Source organism: Malus sylvestris, chromosome 12 (genome assembly GCF_916048215.2).
Source record: "Malus sylvestris chromosome 12, drMalSylv7.2, whole genome shotgun sequence".
Lineage (NCBI taxonomy): Eukaryota > Viridiplantae > Streptophyta > Magnoliopsida > Rosales > Rosaceae > Malus > Malus sylvestris.
Genome location: NC_062271.1, coordinates 29,520,335 through 29,540,066, shown reverse-complemented (window position 1 = coordinate 29,540,066; position 19,732 = coordinate 29,520,335). Strand labels below are relative to the sequence as shown.

The 19,732-nt window shown below is 36.5% G+C and overlaps 2 protein-coding genes across 3 annotated transcripts; both read right to left on the bottom strand.

The window, feature by feature from the left end:
- Positions 1–3,335: 3,335 nt before the first annotated feature.
- Positions 3,336–9,964, bottom strand: LOC126593549 (autophagy-related protein 18h-like). Of its 2 annotated transcripts, none has more exons than XM_050259645.1 (9): positions 9,450–9,964; positions 7,810–8,262; positions 7,058–7,498; positions 6,538–6,783; positions 5,656–6,444; positions 5,397–5,572; positions 5,007–5,092; positions 4,354–4,866; positions 3,336–3,730 (listed from the first exon to the last, which is right to left on the bottom strand). In XM_050259645.1, the coding sequence occupies exons 1-9, from the start codon at positions 9,642–9,644 to the stop codon at positions 3,726–3,728; spliced, it is 2,904 nt and encodes a 967-aa protein (XP_050115602.1). In that variant the 5' UTR covers positions 9,645–9,964; the 3' UTR covers positions 3,336–3,725. The 2 variants fall into 2 exon arrangements, with proteins under 2 accessions (XP_050115602.1, XP_050115601.1); XM_050259644.1 differs by having other exon boundaries at positions 4,962–5,092; positions 9,450–9,962.
- A 1,917-nt stretch (positions 9,965–11,881) lies between these two features.
- LOC126592438 (receptor-like cytosolic serine/threonine-protein kinase RBK2) lies at positions 11,882–16,318 on the bottom strand. The gene is made up of 9 exons (XM_050258121.1): positions 15,848–16,318; positions 15,091–15,197; positions 14,593–14,976; positions 14,190–14,441; positions 13,943–14,100; positions 13,009–13,088; positions 12,792–12,927; positions 12,549–12,698; positions 11,882–12,413 (listed from the first exon to the last, which is right to left on the bottom strand). Exons 1-9 carry the CDS (start codon positions 15,883–15,885, stop codon positions 12,243–12,245), a joined length of 1,476 nt encoding a protein of 491 aa, XP_050114078.1. The 5' UTR covers positions 15,886–16,318; the 3' UTR covers positions 11,882–12,242.
- Positions 16,319–19,732: the final 3,414 nt, after the last annotated feature.

Below are 19,732 nucleotides of genomic sequence, written 5' to 3'. Positions count from 1 at the left end.
GAATATCGCTTGACTCGTTTTCTAGAAGAAGTATCGTTTAGTGCAATCATAGTTTGATACTATAAGTAGACAAAATTTACAAAAAATACTGACAAAAAAAATAATTTATACACGCGTATCAAACTATGATTACTAAATAAGAATGAGTATGTCAAAGTGAATAATCCAGCAATTTTCCTTATAATCATATCAACAAGTTTGAAACATACACCATTCCATAGTTCAAGAATGATGTCCATCTTTTGTGGCTCAATTAGGATTGAATTTTTCTCCGAATTTTAGTGTCCGGATCCTAAGGACTAAGAAATCGATTGGAGTCATTGATTTGTGTGAAAGAGAAATCGAAGCTCTTGGTTTATGTGAGGTAGGTCAACGAAATCAATTAATGGGGACCGTCATATTCAATTTGAGTGATCCAAATTGCCAAATCCTTAAGTTTCGAACAATGAAATCCGAAGTTGAACTCATTAGGATTAACGTCAATGTACAAATCCCTTTGGTGATGATCAACTTGGTTGGAAACCTATGACTTTGGAATCTGGATAAGCTTCGATCTGATCTAATTCTTTCTTTGAGAATTTTTCATTCAATCTTCAATATTCTATACCCATCAAATTCAATCAAAGTTCAAATCCACTGGCGACTCTGTGACATCTTTTCACATATACAATTCCCAAATGGATTGAATGGAGAATTACCGTGGGGCCTCGCGTGAATTATAAAGTATTTTGCCTTGACCCAATTTCGTTCAACTGTTGCTTACCAACAAACACTTTCTACAACCTTATTTCCCAAAGAAAGAAAGAAAAAAGCACTTTGTACAACCATTGTTGTTCATGAAAGTTCTTTAGTGAGTTGGCCATTGGCCATGGCAATGGTAAGTTATCCAATTCCCATACCTAAAAGCTTCAATGAATTGGTGATCCAAAAGCCTCCCCTTAAAGCATACAACATTGTTAGGATTAGGTTTGCTTTAAATGGTAAGTAGCGAACTCAAAACTAGCCACATACTTAGAATATGGGTAATTGTCCGACAATTACAAATCCCTCTTGATGAGATTGGAAAACCAACACGACTAAAAGCTCATTTGGATGTGCTTTTAAAATGACTTAAAGCGCTTCTGGTGAAAATATTTTTAGAAACAATCATTAGTAAAAATGTTAGTAAATCCTAAAAAAAAAAAAAGCACTTAAAGTGCTTCCTAAAAGAAGCACATAACTGGTGCTTTTTATAGAAAGCACTTGAAGTGCTTTTGGAACCTAAAAATATTTTCTCTAAAAGCGCTTTTAGCCATTTTAAAAGCACATCCAAACGAGCCCCAATAGAACAAAAACAGAGAACACTTGAAATGTCTAAAATGTTAGTGTAATATATATATCATGTGAAGCAATACGATTGATGTGATAATATGTAACTGAAGGTTATCCGTTAAAGATTTTACGTGTTAAGCTTCGTTTTGATTATATCAGTTGTGTTGATTTTTCTGTTCCAGCATAATAGATTTGTAATTGTCATATATAACGGCCAAATTTCCTAGAATAATTGAGAGAAATTTCATTGTCACGATTATTAGCCTTAGCCCCTCTCCTACCGACGATATTGCTTTTTGCACCCATTAGAAGAGACTTCCATGTCACGGGTTCATACTCCTCTCGTGGCAAGTGAAGTACTTTCACCCCTTTCTCTAATACCTCAAAGGACAAAACCCTAGACCGTTTTCAACCCGACCGAGCATGTCATGGGGTTCCAATGTCACAGGGCCCCAAACCCTAACTCCCCTTATGGCTTCTTTATACAATCACGCTATTCAATTCAATCATGTAGCGTTCAACCAGTCTAAACATAAATATGTAAATTAATTTACATGATTAGATTGAAATATTACAGTAATGGTAAATCCCCCAATTAAATTTGGATCACAATATTTGGTAGGGAGATTTGTAATTATAAAGGGGTATGATATCCACACACCCCATTTTACTTCTCACACATTTTTTTAAATTTCGGCCGTCGAATAAGATGAATTGAAGAAGATCAACGGACAAAAATTATCAAGGGGTGTGTGAGAAGTAAAATGGGGTGTGTGGATAGCACACCCCATTATAAAATGAGGGACCACCCCATTCTCCATTCCCCCCCCCCAAAAAAAAAAAAAAACCTTTCTCTTCATATGGAGAGATTTTCGGACACTGAAAACATGGTCCGGCACATTGAAAATTTTTTCCTTGATATTAAGGTCATAAAAGACAATTTTAAATAATACCAAAGAATTGTACATCAACAGAAGATTTGATTGAAATTATGGTGGTGCATCTCACTGATTGGGAAAGCTTGAAAAATGGCCACAAGTCTTTCAACAATATTTTTCTTTTGTTTGTCCTCCTCGAAACAAAAGCATATGCACACCATAAACACACAAATCCATACTACAGCTCTACAGGAGCGATCTTGTGCCTATGTTTCCATCCTTATCTATTTCGAGTTGGAACTTTTTCTCGATCAATAATTTATTTACTTTTCGGCTCGTTTGGTGTGCTGGACTGAATCCGGTTAGGTCACTCATTGGTTTTAGAGTATGTTGAGGGAAGAACTAAAAAGAATTGTGTCAAAATTGAAAGTAAGAGATAGATTACTCGTTATCTCTTTGAATTCCCCCAAAAATGACAGGATTAGAAGGAATAAATTTCATCCGCGTCTAATCTCCTAATTCTCTCAAAATGAAAAATCATTCACCTCCACCTTCTATATACCTTAAATTTTATGAATGACATCCAATACAACCATAGGCGCTGAACGAGCTCTTAACCTCTAAACTCTAGTAACTTCTTTACAACGGGATACCAGTGTGATGGTATATTATGCAAAGTTATGATTAAAAGCTAAAACACATTACAATATCTAACCGGGTTGAAAAACAGCCGCAATGGCATTCTTCTCCGTGTCGGTAAGTTTATCTCCTGACAAAATTATAGGCCCACAAGACTGCAAAAAGGCCATTGCTAATTAGGTACTTTTATTTTTCGAAAAAAAATTAGGTCCTTTTATTTAGTCCAATGGATTTTTACGATTACCATCCAAATAACTAAACTTTCAACTTCTTCCGGACCAAAGAAAATGCCATTTGTGCGGGAAAAAAGGACGACCCTAAGCCAACAAAACTTTCCACTTTGCAAGGGTTAGAAGAAAAGAAGAACGTCTATCGTACGCAGTCTTGCCCTTATTTTGCAAAGAGACTGTTTTCACGACTCGAACCTGTGACTTTTTCAGTCAAATAGAGCAACCTTTCCATGCAATTTGTACAGAAACTAATCATAAAATTAATGCAATCTGTATATTATATGTTCTCTTTAAATTTTCCTTTATTCTTTTTTTTTTTCTTTTCATTGAAGAATAAACAATGTAAATTATACAACACATAAAAGAACCTGTCCACACAAATCATTTCTACTTATGAATCTCAATTTACATGTACAATGAGAATTAGAAGGGAAGTACCAGGCATTTGCCCCGGCGGCACTACAACGGCGACGAGCCAAAGATTATATCACTTGTATCAATTAGTCAGTAGCGTTTCCGGTGTCGAAAAGAAACAACCTGAAACTTCATCAATTAAATTTCAATACGGGCATCTGGCCGAGCTTTGAGCAAACCTTTTTACAATACTCGTGGATAATAACGAAAGGAGTCCGATTACTGCAGTGCAATTTGAGAACCGGAAGGTACATCATCCTGAAACGGAAAGCATGGAAGCGTCAATGGCTTACAGATCCAATTTCCCAACAGGGGAAAGCTACATGCCTGTTCCATCAGGTTCCGTTGATGGTAAAGCTACTCACAATAAACTAACATATAAAGATATATAACACATGAACATGAAAGGCGATAAATCCTTAATCTAATGTTAATATACACAACTGTCATTACAAATATCTCAACGCAACATGTTTGGAGAACTTTACTTGACCGATATATGATCCCATTAGAGTAGTTATGTAATACTACGTGACTGCTCAACATCTATACAACATTCCCGCCCAGTCTGACAAGGATAACTTATTTAGTCTAAGAAACCGTACGGTCTAAAATGTACTATACCCAAACATAGTGTACCTAACATCCCACAAGAGAGGGAAATCAAGAAGTGCATAAGGTGTTAGAACATGAATGAGAAGTCAACGAAGTATTAGTGAAATTCAGTAGAAAACGTGATTGCTCCATAGTAAACACAATATAACAAGTTCAAATCAACGGTCAGTACTCAGAAGCATCCATCTTCAGTTGTAAACATTCCATAAATGAGACAACTTCTAATTAAAAGAAGTGATCAAGTGATAAATGTGTCGTAATCTCACCTTCCTCGGAGAAGGCAAATACACCACCAAGCATGTCGTCATTGTCATCATCTTCCTCGCTTTTCTCCCTATCACAGGGGCTGTCAACATCAGTTACAACTTCAGTCGACTCACGAAAGTTGCTCAGAGGTGATGCTTTGCAATACCCCTCTTGGAAAAATGGCTCAAAATCCGGTGATTTGTGTACTGGTCCCTCATCGAGCATGTTCATACTCAGATCAGAACGGTTAGAACCTACATTGGAACCTTCACTGGCCCCACCACTATTCACCGACTGAACCTTTGTTGAAATAGTTCTATCAGCTGAAAGGGAGCTGCTTGTTAAAGTGGATAGACTATTTGAAAAATTACTATCGTCACCAAGAGAAACACCTGAGGTAGGTTGTTTCAGGGATACTGAGGTAATATTTTTCTTTGTGGAGATATAGTTCATGTGAGGTGATACCGAAAATGATCTCCCTCTTTTTTCGCCATTCTGACCATTTCCAGGTTGGAGAATAAATGGATAATCACCTAACCATTCGTTAAAGAAAAAAGGTTGCATTAGAAAATCCTCTTGTACTCATAAAACAATAATAATATTACATCAGAAATACCAGAATTCTTACCAGCATTTGGGTTTTCAGCTGAGCCTATAGGTGTCAAATTCTCACCAGAACTACCAGAATTTTCCTGAAACTTTTCTTTATCTTTGTGAGAATCAGAAGATGAACTCGAGCATCCTCCTCCAATTAGATGCCTGCATAAAGCCCCCAACAAATTCAATCAATGTTTAAAAATTAAAACATTCAAAAGTACTATTTCTGATACTTTTTAATTGTTATTTAAAAAAAACATGCTCAAGAAACCTCTGGCCTCTCAGAAAAGGTCATCAAACCATATAGAACCACAAACACAAATCACATATGAAATGCAAAGATGCAAATTTTCAAGGAAGCTCAACAACCTCCAGGAGCAAGAAAAAAATGCAAGATGGATTCGTACAAAATGCTACAAGGTGCAAATTCATGTTCATTTTAACATTAATACAGCAGCAATATTACCTGCCATTCCAGTCAGACTGAAACCTATGAAAGGGATGAACAACGGGTAGCAAATCTTTCCGCCTCATTTCAACCTCGTGAACAGGAACCTTCTCTATTTCCATCTCTCCGCCGGTAAGATCTTTACCAAAATTTAGCTCACCAGCAGCAGACAGACTCATTGTATAGAAATATATCTAAGACATAAATGAAAGGATCACAAACATGTTTGACAATGGTGATAAGCTAAGAGATCTCACTGTCAAAATTTAAAAGGTACCTTAGACTTTTGCCAGATCGGAATCCTTCCAGAATTGATCTGAACCTCAGCATTAGAGAGGTACATGTGAGATCGTTCAAGGGGTTTTGCCAACTCCTTATCCTCAACATCATTGTCATCACAGTCAGAACTATCAATTCTGTCAATATCGTCTTGTTTCTCAAGTATAATCCCAGAAATGCCTTCCTCTCTTTCAGGCCAATCATTTCTTCGGCAAACATCCAAGAAATGAAGAGATTCAACTTTCACTCGCAAATCTTCATCCTGTATCTGAACTGAAGAACCTGGCCCTGCTCCTGAAACAGAATCGCCTGCCTCTCCTCCCAATGAAGGCAGTAGTTTATACTGAATTACATGACCAGAAGCAGTATAAGCCAATAAGTGCTCCAATGCAGTGACCTTTGCATGGAAAGATTGCAGACCATCAGGTACAGAACTATGGAATACAGCGGCAACAGCCCCAGATCGAAAGGAACCTTTTCCTGCTGCAGAAGATGCTGCATTACTAACAGTGTTGAGCCACCCGGAGTTATTTTTTATTCTGCTAACCACAGAAAGGGTAGCTGCCGGAGGTGGAGAAAAGGTTTGCTGACTTCTTGTGAAATATGGAGTAAACCACCATGGTGCAGATGGAACCGTTGAAAGAGTAGGTCTGTCAACATGGGAATTTTGTATTTGCAAAACAGTGTCACCACCGAAGGGAGATAAAGCAAAAATATGGCTAGTTCCCCTGGATGTAACAATTGTAATCCATTGACTGTATTGACTAAAACAAATGTCTTGGATCACCTGTATAATAAGCACAGGGAAAAAGAAGCCACATTAACATAAGGAACATAATGGTAATAGCCTAAGATGAAACAACAAACGACCAAAACTTACAGCAGAGGTTATGCCACGATGTAGTTTGTAAAGGTGCACATGCGAAGAAGTCCAGTCAAAGCCCTGAGTGCATGATCCATTACGCGAGCAGGATGGCATTATTCGAAAAATGTTTATATTGTTTCCATGTATTGAGGCAGTAACTAGAAGAGTCCCACTTGGGTCAAAACACAGGGCAGAAATGGGACTGGTATGTGCCCTGAATTGTGACACAACAGCTCTGGAAACAAAGTCTTTTATAACAACCTGCAAAGGCCATTTCACTAAGTAAATATGGTTCAAGCAAAATTGCTCAAGGTAATAAAAATAAACCACAACCCCTATGCCATTTAGTATTTTTCTAAACTGCTGAAAACATTGACCACGTCAGAAGATCCTTATTCTCATGCGATCACTCAAACAGATTGTCTCAAGAAAATGAAACATAACCAAAATCTTTTCTCTTCTTGTAAGTATACTGAAACAATGATGATTCCAGAGTGAGATTAAAATATAACTTTCAGCTAAAAAGAATAATTACAATTCCAGCAATATCTGTCTCGGTTGAATGTGATACAACCCTCCCAACTTTCCAGCTAGAATTTGATGACACAGGAGAGCTAGAACCATCTGGTGTTAGATCTTGATAGTACTTGGACAAAGTTTTGTAACCCATGTCTCCAAGATTAAGTAACCCGGAAGCTAACTGTTTACTAGATTCCATTGCATATCGAGCCATCAGACTTCCACTACTTGGCGAAGTTGATGGACTTAAACCAGGTGGAGTAAGACTCTGAGGACTGAGGCGGCCTGTGTTTGACATCAGAGGGTTGTTGGAAGCATAAGCCAACCACCTGGGACCAACAGCCATGGGACCATACCCGATATTGACCCCAACCAGTCCTTGAACTCCCAACTGGGGGACAGGATAAGTAAGGACACTGAATTTGTTCTCAAGGGTGACAGCATCGAAGCAGTATATCTGCCAGAAAAATTAGAAAACATAAGGGACTTAAAGACACGTTTGAATACTTCATTACCTATTTAGTAATAATAATTATATAAAATTCATATTTAAATGATGTAGCTTCCCCAGTGAATGAGTGAAACCAGTAGCCTGCAACCATCCAGTCTAATTCTTCTGATTTGTTACACAGGAACATGGTGACTTCCACAAACACGCACACACCCAGAAAACATCTAAGTTATTCAGCCTCTTACAGTTTGCTGGAAAAACAATTCATTCCTAAATGCGTATAAAAACAGTGAAAACATGGGATACGCAATGCTTACTTGTGATGCAAGACCCACAGCTACTACTTGAGGACTGCATCTAACCATATACACAGTTGAACGGAATCTTAGAACATGAACATAACTACAAGACCTTAGCGAATAAAACCGAACAGCTGTAGGAGACAAAGCAGAGTTTCCTGTTTGGGGCTCAGAATGACCATTGGCCAACCCATCTCTCCCTGTTTGCATCATACCTGAGCTCTTTTCATCACATGCAACAACCATGAGTATAGGATGTGAGGATCTGAATCCTTCATGACCCTCACACTTTGCAGGCAGGGGCTGCATCTGTAAAAATGTAACTGGATCATCATGTCTTGAGACAAGTTCACTGAAATTAGAGGCATCTTCAACATCAAGGACTTGAAATCCATTGGAATAACCAAGTAGCAGAACATGTTTGAAGGAAGATGGACCAAGCTCTACTTTGTCGAAGCAAGCCCACAACACCTGTTTGCCACAATAAGTTAAATCACACTGATACATCTTTCTCAACAAAAAAATAAAAAAATAAAAAAAAAGAATCACACTGATACATGTAATAACAGTGTAAAGAAGTTAATGGAACCCGTTAAATCAATTGCACTTCACAATCAAAAGGAAAACAAAGGATTTGGCTGTAGAAAATGTTGAATGTGTACATAATGCCCCTTAAAAAAAATAATTACTTTTAAGCAACGAGATGCTAAGGCATCTTCAAAATAATTCTGTGACTCACAATTTTTCAACCACTCACAGCTCAAATCTATTCAACCATCTCAGAGCACGAAACACATACGATTAAATTCTCAGTTGATTGCTGAATTTGGGCATAAAATACCCCTCCGATTTCTTACGCGTATATGCTACTTCTGAAATGGTAATGATCCAATGGACATTAATTGGATTCTTCTTTGAAGAACATCAAAACCTCAAGACAGTGTACTTAATTATGTTACACCATATACTTCACTAATTATACGATTATCAATTTGATCACTTCAGTAAGTTATGATGATTGCAATCTTCCAAAGTTGATATCATCAGTCCACATTCTTAAATTTCATATTAATACGCATCATAAAATTGGTCATATTTCAACTTCTACATTAATTAATTAACCAGGACTTCATTAATTCCACCCCTCCTCAGACTACTAAACTAGTTGAAAACATTACTTCTTACAAAAACAACCCTGCTCAACAAAGCATGTACAAACTTCAGAAAATTCAAATTTTTAGAGCCAAAAAACCAGACCGGTCGAAAAATTCAAACTTCCCCTCACATTTCACATCTTTGTCCTGAAATTTTCTCAGCCGCCAAGCACAAAGCCCGAACTCTTCATTTCACTCTCTGTCACTCGTTTTCCTCACTAACCAGAACGGACTAAAATTTCACCCACATTAACTCACAAGTTCACAACCAAAACAAAACAAAAATTCAAAACTCCGTAAACTTTCTAATTTCTATGTTTTCTCCCCCAAATTTAGTAAGTTTCACTTTCAATCCCACTCTCCAATTTTCCGTGCAACCAAACAAAAATCAACCAAAATTCCACACAAAGCAATCGCTAATCCTATAATCGTATTCCAAAAGCATCATAATCAAGAAACATACGAAAATAAATGAAATTCTAAATTAAAAAAATAAAATTAAACCTGGTCTCGGCAATCGTGAGAATCGACGGAGATGGAGGCTGCGACGGAGGCGGCGCCCGACCTTACGCCGGAAGATGCAGTTTTAATGCAAGAAGAAATGAATTTGAGAGAATTCGGAAGGAAGCCATTGTTATTGGCGTGTTGATGATGATTACTCTGAACAACCTTGGTGCCGCCGTTTCGGTTCTTCTTCATAGTCAAGCAACAAGTCCCGGGAGAATGCAACCGGCCACCGGAGATTCACCTGAAGGAGAGGTCCCCACCGCCGAGGGAAGTCGCCGACTTACTGCGATCACCAATAGCATAAAAGATAGTCCGGTGCGGCAGCAGGGGCGGGGAACGACTTCGTTTATGGTGGTTCCGGTGGCGGTGCCGGCGGTGGTTGGATTTTGACCTGGAAACGGAGACGGTTCGTTTCGTTCGCTTTGATTTTCTGTCCCCCTCTCTGGCTTTTTAATTTTTTTAAATTTTTTAATTTGCTTTTGGAGTCCGTCTTGTGTGTGTTGCTTGGTGTTAATTGCACAGTATGCTAACTCGGGAAATGTCAATTTGTCCCGCTGGGATTTGGATAATTTCGCCGGCACCCCTGCAAATTTAATGCGAAATGAAAATTATTTACCTGACTTTACGATTTTGCCCTCACGCGCTTTCTTACCCAAAACGCAAAAGGAGATGATAAGGTATAAATGAAGAGATTCTCGAGTATCGTACCATTATTGTTACGGTGTCACGTGTTTTTAGAACAAGTTACAATGTCACGTGTTGTTATAATTATTTAAGATTTATTACGTCATCGACTTGTGATAAGATTATATATACGAATAAATACGAGGATTTGTTTGTAAGTGTTTTTAAAATAATTGAAATCAATTATTAATAAAAAGAACTTAAAAGTGTTTTTGGAACCCAAGATCAATTTCACCAAAAACGTTTTTCTGTCTTTTAAAAAGCACTCCCAAACAAGTCTGAATTATGAGTATCCCTTAATTTTGGAAGATGATCCTCGCCGGATCCTTTTCATAGGGATCTTAGGGATCTCGTGATGGTGAACGGGACCATTCATCGTACATCGTACGGTCAGTTTTCATTAGGTACTATTTATATTTAGTTTTAAATTTTAAATTTTGAAATGATCTCTGACCGCACAATGTACGATGAACGATCATGGGATCCCTATGATTCCCTGAAAAAAGATCTTGTTTGATTTGGTACATTATCTCTTACACGTTTATATATATATTTTTCCGATATTTTTTATTTATTTGCTCGTAATAACATAAAAATACAAATATTACTTTTTTTTTTGTTAAACAACGAGGCTAAACAGCCCAAAACAAAAGAACAAAAGGAAACTAGCCTGATTCTGTTCTATACAAATGATTCTCTATCTTGAACAGAGACTCGACTTAGCCAACCTAAATTCGAATATTACTTTTGATTGGTGGATTAAATAGAGTATGCATATTACTTTTATTACTTTTATTCTTGAACATAAAATTTGAGTAAATTTACTTGTCAACTTATCATATGGTTGGATCTGGAGTGGGTAGCCTGCACATTATGGTGGTCAAAATAGTCTTTTTGCATCCTATTTGAAGCACTAATTTTTTTTTTGGGGGGGGGGGGTGGGGTGGGGCCCTCTGAATTGTAGGCTTAACGTGAGGGATAAAATAATTTGAAAAATAGGGGGACATTGGTTACTTTACGACAAGGAACGAGAATATCTTAAGCCGAGACGCCGAACCATTACACTTTACACGTTTGTTTTTCTATTTTTCTATTTTTCTTTATTTTTGAACAAAATGAGTCTCGGATGAGGACTTCTATGAAACCGAGACGTGATTTTTTATGGCACCAGAAGTTTAGTAATAATGTAGTTTAAATTTAATTTTGACAGGAATCAAACTTAAAACATCTCTTACCAGGAAAGAAGTATACTACTAGACCGTAGTAGTAATTGAATACAGAAAAACTGGTTGAAAATTAAAAAAAAATGCAAAAATACATCTAGATAAGAAATTGTGTCTTGATTGTATTGGGTCAGGCTGTTTATGGTAACCCAATTATATCTGGAGGAGGATTCTCTATCCTCCTAATTTCTCTATCCTTTCATGCCCTCGTATTTGAACGGTCACGGTTAAGCCATATCAACATTTTTTATTGATTTTTTTTATAGAGATAATAAGACAAAAAGTAACGTGTGAGAAGAGGAGATGGAATGAGATGAGAATAGAAGGGTAGAGAATCCTCCTCCATTATATTTTAGATATGGTGCATGTTTAACGACCCACAGACAAAAGTGAAAATGTTTTTACCAAAAGTCTATTATAGTTTGCGGGTTTGGCCAGTTGATTAGGACAATATACTCGCCTCTATTCCAAACTGCATTCACGTAAATCAGAGTAGTTCAATGTTGACCTCATTCAGGAGAGTTGAAGAACCCATGAAGTTGACATTTTTCTTCCAAAAGTCCAAACAAAAGTAATTCTCAAGCAGAGACATATAACAGGAAATTCTTTATACGTGCAGTTTAAACAAGTACATCCTGGGGTTTTCATATTTCGCGCATCCGACTTGAACTTGCAATGCAGTTGTGCATACTTGATCATTTTCGGGGCCATCAGAAACATGCTGGTGATGCTGTTTTTCGACATAAATGGCTAGCAGCACTGTTTTTTTCCCTCTAACTCGATCACTTTCTCGATTTCCATGGGGATTGCAAGCACCCCGGAAACTGATAAGTCTATGAGAGCAGCTAGAATTAACATTGTTTAAATGTTCTATCCGCCTATCTCAAGAACCAAAAGCGACCTGCTTGTGTCGGTTGAGATCGCCCAGATACTTTGTTGAATTGTACTCTTGTGCATCCAGTAGTTCTTCCGAGTATGTTCTTTGTATGGACCTCCTTTTCGACTCTTTTGCACATTTGGATACGTATTCATCGCCTCTCAGCAGCACCACAACCTGCACCAAACCAAAACACGTCATCATCCCGCTATCCATGCATCTCAAACATTGTAGCGATACTAGGAGGCTGAACTTCATGAAACAAGGTAACTCAGAAAAATAATGGGATATCAGTCTGAAATTTTTACGTGCCTGACTCATGCGAGGACGTAGAATAGAAGACTGCTCGATGCATAAAGCCGCTGTCAAAATCATGTGATCCATCTCTTTCTGGTCATAGTTGTCGCCAATATTAGGATCAACAAGCTCCTTGATCTCATTGTTATCAAGCAAAGGCTTTGCCTACAACGGAGTAAAAAATTACATCCAGCTAAGTGCTTGTATATATCGACAACAATAGATGGTATTTTTCTAATTATGCAGAAGCAAACTTACCCAAAGAACAAGGCTGTTCTGAAGATCATCCAAAGCTGGACGCCCGGTTATAAGCTCCAAGAGTAGGACTCCAAAAGAATAAACATCGGTTTTTTCATCTACTATTCCATGCATGAAATACTCGGGAGCAAAATACCTGCCATTTAAGGGTACAAAATGAAGATTTGAAATATAAAGCGAGTAATTTATAGGAAATGAAACAGTTTACATCACATACCCGAATGTGCCTTCAGATTTAGAGACATTGTGATGAGTCCATTGTTTGGGGAGCCACTTTGCAAGCCCGAAATCACATATCTAGCATAAATTGGCTATACTAATCAGTAAGTTGATTATATAGAGAAACGAAAAGGACACCTAGTTTGGGTCCGTGTGCGGTCAGCAATTAGCATACGAGAAGGCCAATATGATTCATATAGTGGTGTCAATTTCTCTTTGTCAATATGAAAGAGGCAAACAGAGCGACCTCCAAGAGGAAAAGATGTAAAACACAGTCTGTGTTAGCATAATAAGAAACACCAGATTGAGCCTGAGTAAGCAAGCTAATGAAAGCTCGACAAAGTATTATGTGCTTTTGTGTGCTTAGAACAGAGCAAATAAGTATCGAGATTCCTTAAAATTCTTTATGATTATACATTTGAAAGCATATCCTTAATCTTGTGACCTTATTTATCTCATGACTGTAAAGTTCACCCTTGGCTAGGCTTATATGCATTTAAAAAATGCGAACTTGATTCTTAAATGAAGCATCTAAAATGCATGGTTTTCTATGCGCGGGGAGATCTTATGTGCTAAGGCAACGATCGGCACATGCCCGTCATTTATGTTGAACGGGTATTGAACACAAAATGATAAAATTGTTCCAGGACAGCTACGTCCCCAGGATAAAAACTGACTGCAAATAGATAATTGTAACGTTTATGTGCATAAAAAAGGTTGCATAGAATCAACAAAGCTAGACAATGAAGTCAGTAACTAAAGACCGTTGGCGGATTTATGTTTCAAGATACTGCAAAGATTATCTAACTATAATATGTAGCTAAACTTGTTAGCATATTGTAAACTCTACAAAATAAACCGGGAAATCGGAAATCGGAAGTTTTTCAAGTTTCAATGTTTGAGTAATTTTAGTTGTGAAACTTGGAAAATACCTGAGGCACAAAATCCTCTGTGAGCAGAATATTATCGGCTTTGATATCTCTATGAATGATTCGCCTTTGGCAACTCTCATGAAGGTATAGCAGACCATCTGCTGTCCCCAAAGCAATTTTGTATCTTTTACTCCAATCAAGTTTGTTAGCCTTCGGACCTGGAATATGCAGATGACTTAAAAACAAAACGCATAAACCGATAAGCAGTTTAAAACTAAGAACAGGAATCCACTGATCATGCACATACTGTGCAGGAGCGATCCTAAACTCCCAAGTGAAGATAATTCAAAAACGAGGTACATTCCTCCTTCAACGCAACATCCAATTAACTTAGCGGCATTAGGATGATCAACATGAGCTATAATGCCAAGTTCAGATAGAAAGCCTGCTGTTTTCTCATCTGCTGTTCCTTTCGTCAGCCGCTTGACTGCTATTAGCTGCCCACTTTTCAAGCAACCCCTGTAAACTTCTGAATAACCACCCTTTCCAATTTGGTTTTCTGCAAGAAATAGGAACCACGGAAAAAATGTCATAATCAAAATGAAATTAAAATTTCCCCAGTTTTGCGAATTCTGCGATTAATGGTAAACATATGAGTCCAAATATCGGAATTGGATAGTAGGTCTTAATATCTGGAGGTAGTTACTGACCACTGTTAAAATTATCGGTCGCCTTTTGGAGCTCAGAGCTGGTAAAATTCACCAACGAAGACTTGAAGTTGTATATATTAGTTAATGCTGGATCCTCTCTTGCACTCCTGATTCTTCTTCGTGATGATATCTTCGGCACACCAAGCGGAGGGAAGGAGGCTAAGCGCTTAAGCGATCTTTTACTCCATTGTTTAAAGAACTTGCGCCAGTGAGAAAGTGAATTCGAACTTGAACAACGCACTGATGGCTCACTCGTGCCATTTTCAGTCGTGCTGTTTTCGGAAGTACTAGTCTCGGATTCAAAGCCTCTCACGCAAGCTTCTAAAACTCCTCTAGGAGTTTGGACATCCTCCTTCTCTTTTTCTATGTCGTTATACCTCAAATCTACAAACAAGAAACCGAGCATTACGACATAAGAATTAGAACACGAAAACAGATAATTAAACATCTCAAATGACGAGAACAGATAATTAAACATCTCAAATCTACAAGGTCTACCTTGGGCAGAAGCAGAAGTAAGTAGAACTTTCTGTTTTCTCTGTTTCACCTTAGAAATCTCATTTGGGACCTTCAGTGACAAGTTTTCGGTTTCCTTTCCAGCTCCCCTGGATAGAAATTAACAAAAATATTGGCAAAAAAATCTGAATTCACGATAAACGACGGACTTAAAAGGCTAAGAAATCCCCTCAAAGATTATATTTCCATATATATCATAAACCTTTTTGTTAAGGTAATAAAAGTTTACCAACTTCCTCAAATGCCGAAAAGGTAAAAACTTTAGACCATTCATTGCCATTGCTTGCACAGAGATTGAAAGTCCATAGAACCCATTTGCTTAAAAACTCAAACAAACACAGAAAAAGTATGTATATACACACACAGATATATATACAACAATCAAGCCTTATCCCACTAAGTGGAGTCGGTTGAATCGTAGAACGCGCTCCGCTCGATTTTGCGCCAAGGCTTCCGTTATTTAAAGCAGCCATATACATCTATGCAAGTATAACATTGAAAACCAAAAAAACCCACCACAACAATCAATAGAAAAGATCAGAAGAAAATTCTGAAAAAAAATGAAAATTCTATCTCGGATACAGCAAAAACCAAACTTTTTCACATTGGCATACAAAATCCACAAACCCCAGAAGTTCCGCTCAATATAAAACATCAAAAAGATAATTTTGAAATAAATAAAAGTAAACACAGGAAAAGAAAACCAAATGAGAGAACATGAAGGAGAAAGCAGGCATACCATGAACAATAAGGTCCTTGCACTTCACCATTCGCCATCAACACTCCCACCAGATACACAGAGAGTGCTGCTTTCTTCAACAAAGGAGGCCCTTTCTTCAACAAAGGACGCCCTGCAAATTTATAAACCAATATCTCTGCTTTCTTCAATAGAGGAGACCCTGCAAATTTATAAACCAATATCTCTGATCTTTTAAGCTATAAAAATCTGGTTGTTGCTATCCATATTGATAAAGAAAGGAATCCAGAAGCTAAATGTTTGAACAGAGTCTCATCTCATTCTCTCTCTCTCTCTCTCTCTCTCTCTCTCTCTCTCTCTCTCTCCTGTTTGACACTGTATGGTTTTCGGTTTCAATGTGTTTTTTGCATCGTTCCGAAACAGTCGCTGCTGTGTCGAACTGGGTTGCTGACAAGTGTTGAGATTTCGACAGCGAATTCTGCTCACAACCTTAAATCCAAGTGAGAAACTTTCAGACACGCAGAGAGAGAGAGAGAGAGAGAGGACGTTGGTCGTGGTGTTAATAAAACATTTTTTGGGGTTTTGCGCAGAATTTATTATAAAGGCCTTGGTTTCTGAGATATCTCCACTATTGCACAATTAAGATGCCAAAGTTTTCAATTTAGGGGGCTTCGTAATTTGTTTTTTCAGTTTTGACCAAAAATATTTGAAATTTATATTGAGAAATGGTAAGGATATTCTATAAGGAGGGGGATGAACTTTCTGCCGCTTCATGTTTATAACACAATGTTTATAATGTTGATAGAAAAATTGACGTTAAATTGTTAGGTACCAGAAAATCCATAGAGAATCACATTTGCAGAGAGCCCCATAACATTTCTTTTTATGCATTTCTTGTTATTCATTCCATACACAAACTTTTATGTTTTGGTAACATTACCTAGATGAAGGGGAAGAATTCTAAATATTCCTATAAGTTACATAAATAGATTGATATATTATAATTGGGGTAAAAATTATACCAATTGATTTGGACTTCTATAATTGTTCTCGAGAAATTTATTCATGGACTTCTCGATGTGCTTTTCCACTTATGTTGGAGAGAACAAACACTATCTCTAATAGTATTCTACTAAGGCTTTTTATACTAGCACCCCACAAAATGTTGAATGCATCCCACATTAAAATTTAATATTAATGACTAATTTATTCTACTATGTAATGACAATTTTGACCTTATTAGGTTTAAAAAATAAAAATAAAATTTTAAATACACCACAAATCACTTTTAACGTATTATTTATCGTTTCAACTATCAAAACCCCTCTCATTCTCTATTGTTGAATAAAACCCTAAGCAATGAAACTACATACATGTTGATTGAGAAAAATAATTTTTGACGAATGGAACACGAAATCGGTGTTTCGAAAGCTTTGAAATCATTATTATTGTTATTGAAAAACGTTTAAATGAACCTAAACATTTTTTGAAATCATTCGGAAAACTAACGTTCAGATAGTTTGAAATCATTTGGCAAAATAAAAATGAGTGTTATAAGATTTGAGAAATGTGGGGTGTGTGTAGAAAATATAATGTGTATATTAAGAATGTGGGTGTGAGGGTATTATGGGGAAGGAAGTGGGGTGTATTAAGATAGTTTTTAATTGAAAAAGTAAATGTGGGGTATATTAAGTATGTGAGGTTTATTTAACAATTCGTGGGGTGCTAATATAATAAGCCTTCTACTAAACAGAAAAGTGTTTGAGTTGAGCGCTTATCTTACACTTAACACGTGTTGAACAACCTTAGTATCAGTTTTGGGCAATTTTTTTTATTTGAATGTAGTCGCTTCTTATTAAATGACAAATTTGTTGACGACTAAAAAACAATACAAATGAAAAGAAAGACAAGGAAGTTGATCATTGAATTATTACTTAGCTGTTATTAACATGCTTATTTTCTTATTCGTAATATATCATTTAATTTGCAAATTTAGTCTACCTAACGTTACCCAACACTAATTTCAAATTAGAGAAGAGAAAGAAGTATGGATACAAATAATGAATAAAAAAAATTAATCAAATTTAAAAAGTTTGTAGCTCAATTTGATTAGAAGTATTTGCCGATGGCCTTATATTATTGCTTCCCTCTTCCCATCATTCTTTGTATAAAAACCAAATAGGAAGGGTTGGTTTGATTGTAATTTTTTTTTCTCTTTAAATTGACCCATGAATATGCAAAATACAATTTTAAGACGGTAATTTATTTATTTTTTGAGATGCACTAACATATAAATGGTATGTATGCTCACCAACTTTAAGCATAAACATAATTGAAATTACCTCTTTAATATTAGAAATTAAAAGACCAAGCAGTTATGAGTTCAATGGAAATTACCTCTTTAATTTGCAATCACCTAGAAAACAAGATTAATTAGATAAATAAATTTTCTTTTGGAACTAAAGGTACGCTATATTATGAAAGTTTTGATTACACTAGGGGATTGGGAGTATATAGAGAAAAAAACAAGGGCTATTGAGCAAAAGAAATATGATCCCCAATGTAAAGGGAGTGAGAGACCCCAAAACGACATAATATGAGATTATGGAAGAATGTTGTGTTGTCCCGTTGCAAGACAACCCCAATAGGGTCAATAAAATAATACTTCGTGACCTACACGAAATATAATATGAATATTCATTCTTTACGAAGAGGCAGAGAAGAGGCGGTGTCCGAAAGCAGAATGACTTACATGACATGTAAGTACATAAGTTTTTATTTATATAAATATTGTATCATAGACCGAAAGTAAATTATTTCTATGTATGTAATGCAAGCTGTTCTTATTGTTGATGTAAAGTGTAAACTCATGTACCAATGCATATTACTTATAGGATAATGGTAGAAAAATCAAAGTTTAACTAAATTTACAAATCAAATGATGTGTGATCAATAAGAAATAATCATATTAATCAACACTTAAGTAACAATCAAATGATCAACGTTCACATCATTTGGTTTACAAAATTTAGTTTAGAAATTTGGTCTCTCTAGTATTACCCTTACTTGTATTAGTGAAAGTGAAATGAAGAATAATTAAAATATTGCATGGCATTGAAGAGAGAATATAGTGCAGAGAAATTTTTCAGTACGCTGAAAATATGATTTGGTATACCAAGTGTCATAGTGCAAGTGGTTAAAATTTTGTTTCTAAGCTTTCAATCACTTGTATTAAGACACTTAATGTACCAGATCGTGTTTCCAACGCATTAAAAAATCTCCCATAATATGAGATTATGTTGGTGCATATCTGTTAGGTATGGTATGGTCCGAATAGTGAAATCAGATTAAGAAATGGACCCTGATAGGGCGGTTGGCAGATGTGTTTGGTCTGAGTCATGGTTCTATATGAATGATGGATTTATGCTTCTGGCCATGGAGATGTAGACTTTCAAGCTAAACACATTAATTTTGTTGTTGCTTGATCTGATGGTCGATCTGATAAAAAAAAAGAAGATCTGATGGTCGACCCTATAAGCACATCAAGTGGACTACTAGTGTAAATGTTATACCACCGGGTATGCTAGCATCAGTTGCATGTGGGAATGTCACACACGATTGAACTATAGTATATTCTGTTGTATCTTACTTAGCTCTTTATTTGTAATGAGTTATTACTTTTTAACCACACACGTATGCAAGGTAACTCGTTAAAACACTAAAAATAAAAGTTTATACACATGTGTCAAATTATAATTCGTGGACAAAGAGGAATAACTCACTATATAAGAAGCCAAATATTTTTTTCTTAGGGATAGAAGTAGTTTCAAGGCTAGCCAAGTTAGGTAGTTAATGCAATGTGTCACATCTGTCTTCAAGTTTGAATCACAAAATTGAAATGTTATTAGAATGTAAATCTTATTAGCC

What these genes read in the sequence shown, in the direction of transcription:
- LOC126593549 (XM_050259644.1), bottom strand. Translation starts at nt 9,644, where the DNA reads ATGAAGAAGAACCGAAACGGCGGCACCAAGGTTGTTCAGAGTAATCAT. An exon ending in CAGTCTGACTGGAATGGCAG is followed by an intron (nt 5,093 to 5,396) that starts GTAATATTGCTG and finishes GGCTTTATGCAG; the next exon opens with GCATCTAATTGGAGGAGGAT. An exon ending in AGCTGAAAACCCAAATGCTG is followed by an intron (nt 4,867 to 4,961) that starts GTAAGAATTCTG and finishes ACGAATGGTTAG; the next exon opens with GTGATTATCCATTTATTCTC.
- LOC126592438 (XM_050258121.1), bottom strand. Translation starts at nt 15,885, where the DNA reads ATGGCGAATGGTGAAGTGCAAGGACCTTATTGTTCATG. An exon ending in GACCGATAATTTTAACAGTG is followed by an intron (nt 14,442 to 14,592) that starts GTCAGTAACTAC and finishes TATTTCTTGCAG; the next exon opens with AAAACCAAATTGGAAAGGGT. An exon ending in AAATCTGAAGGCACATTCGG is followed by an intron (nt 12,928 to 13,008) that starts GTATGTGATGTA and finishes CTTAAATGGCAG; the next exon opens with GTATTTTGCTCCCGAGTATT.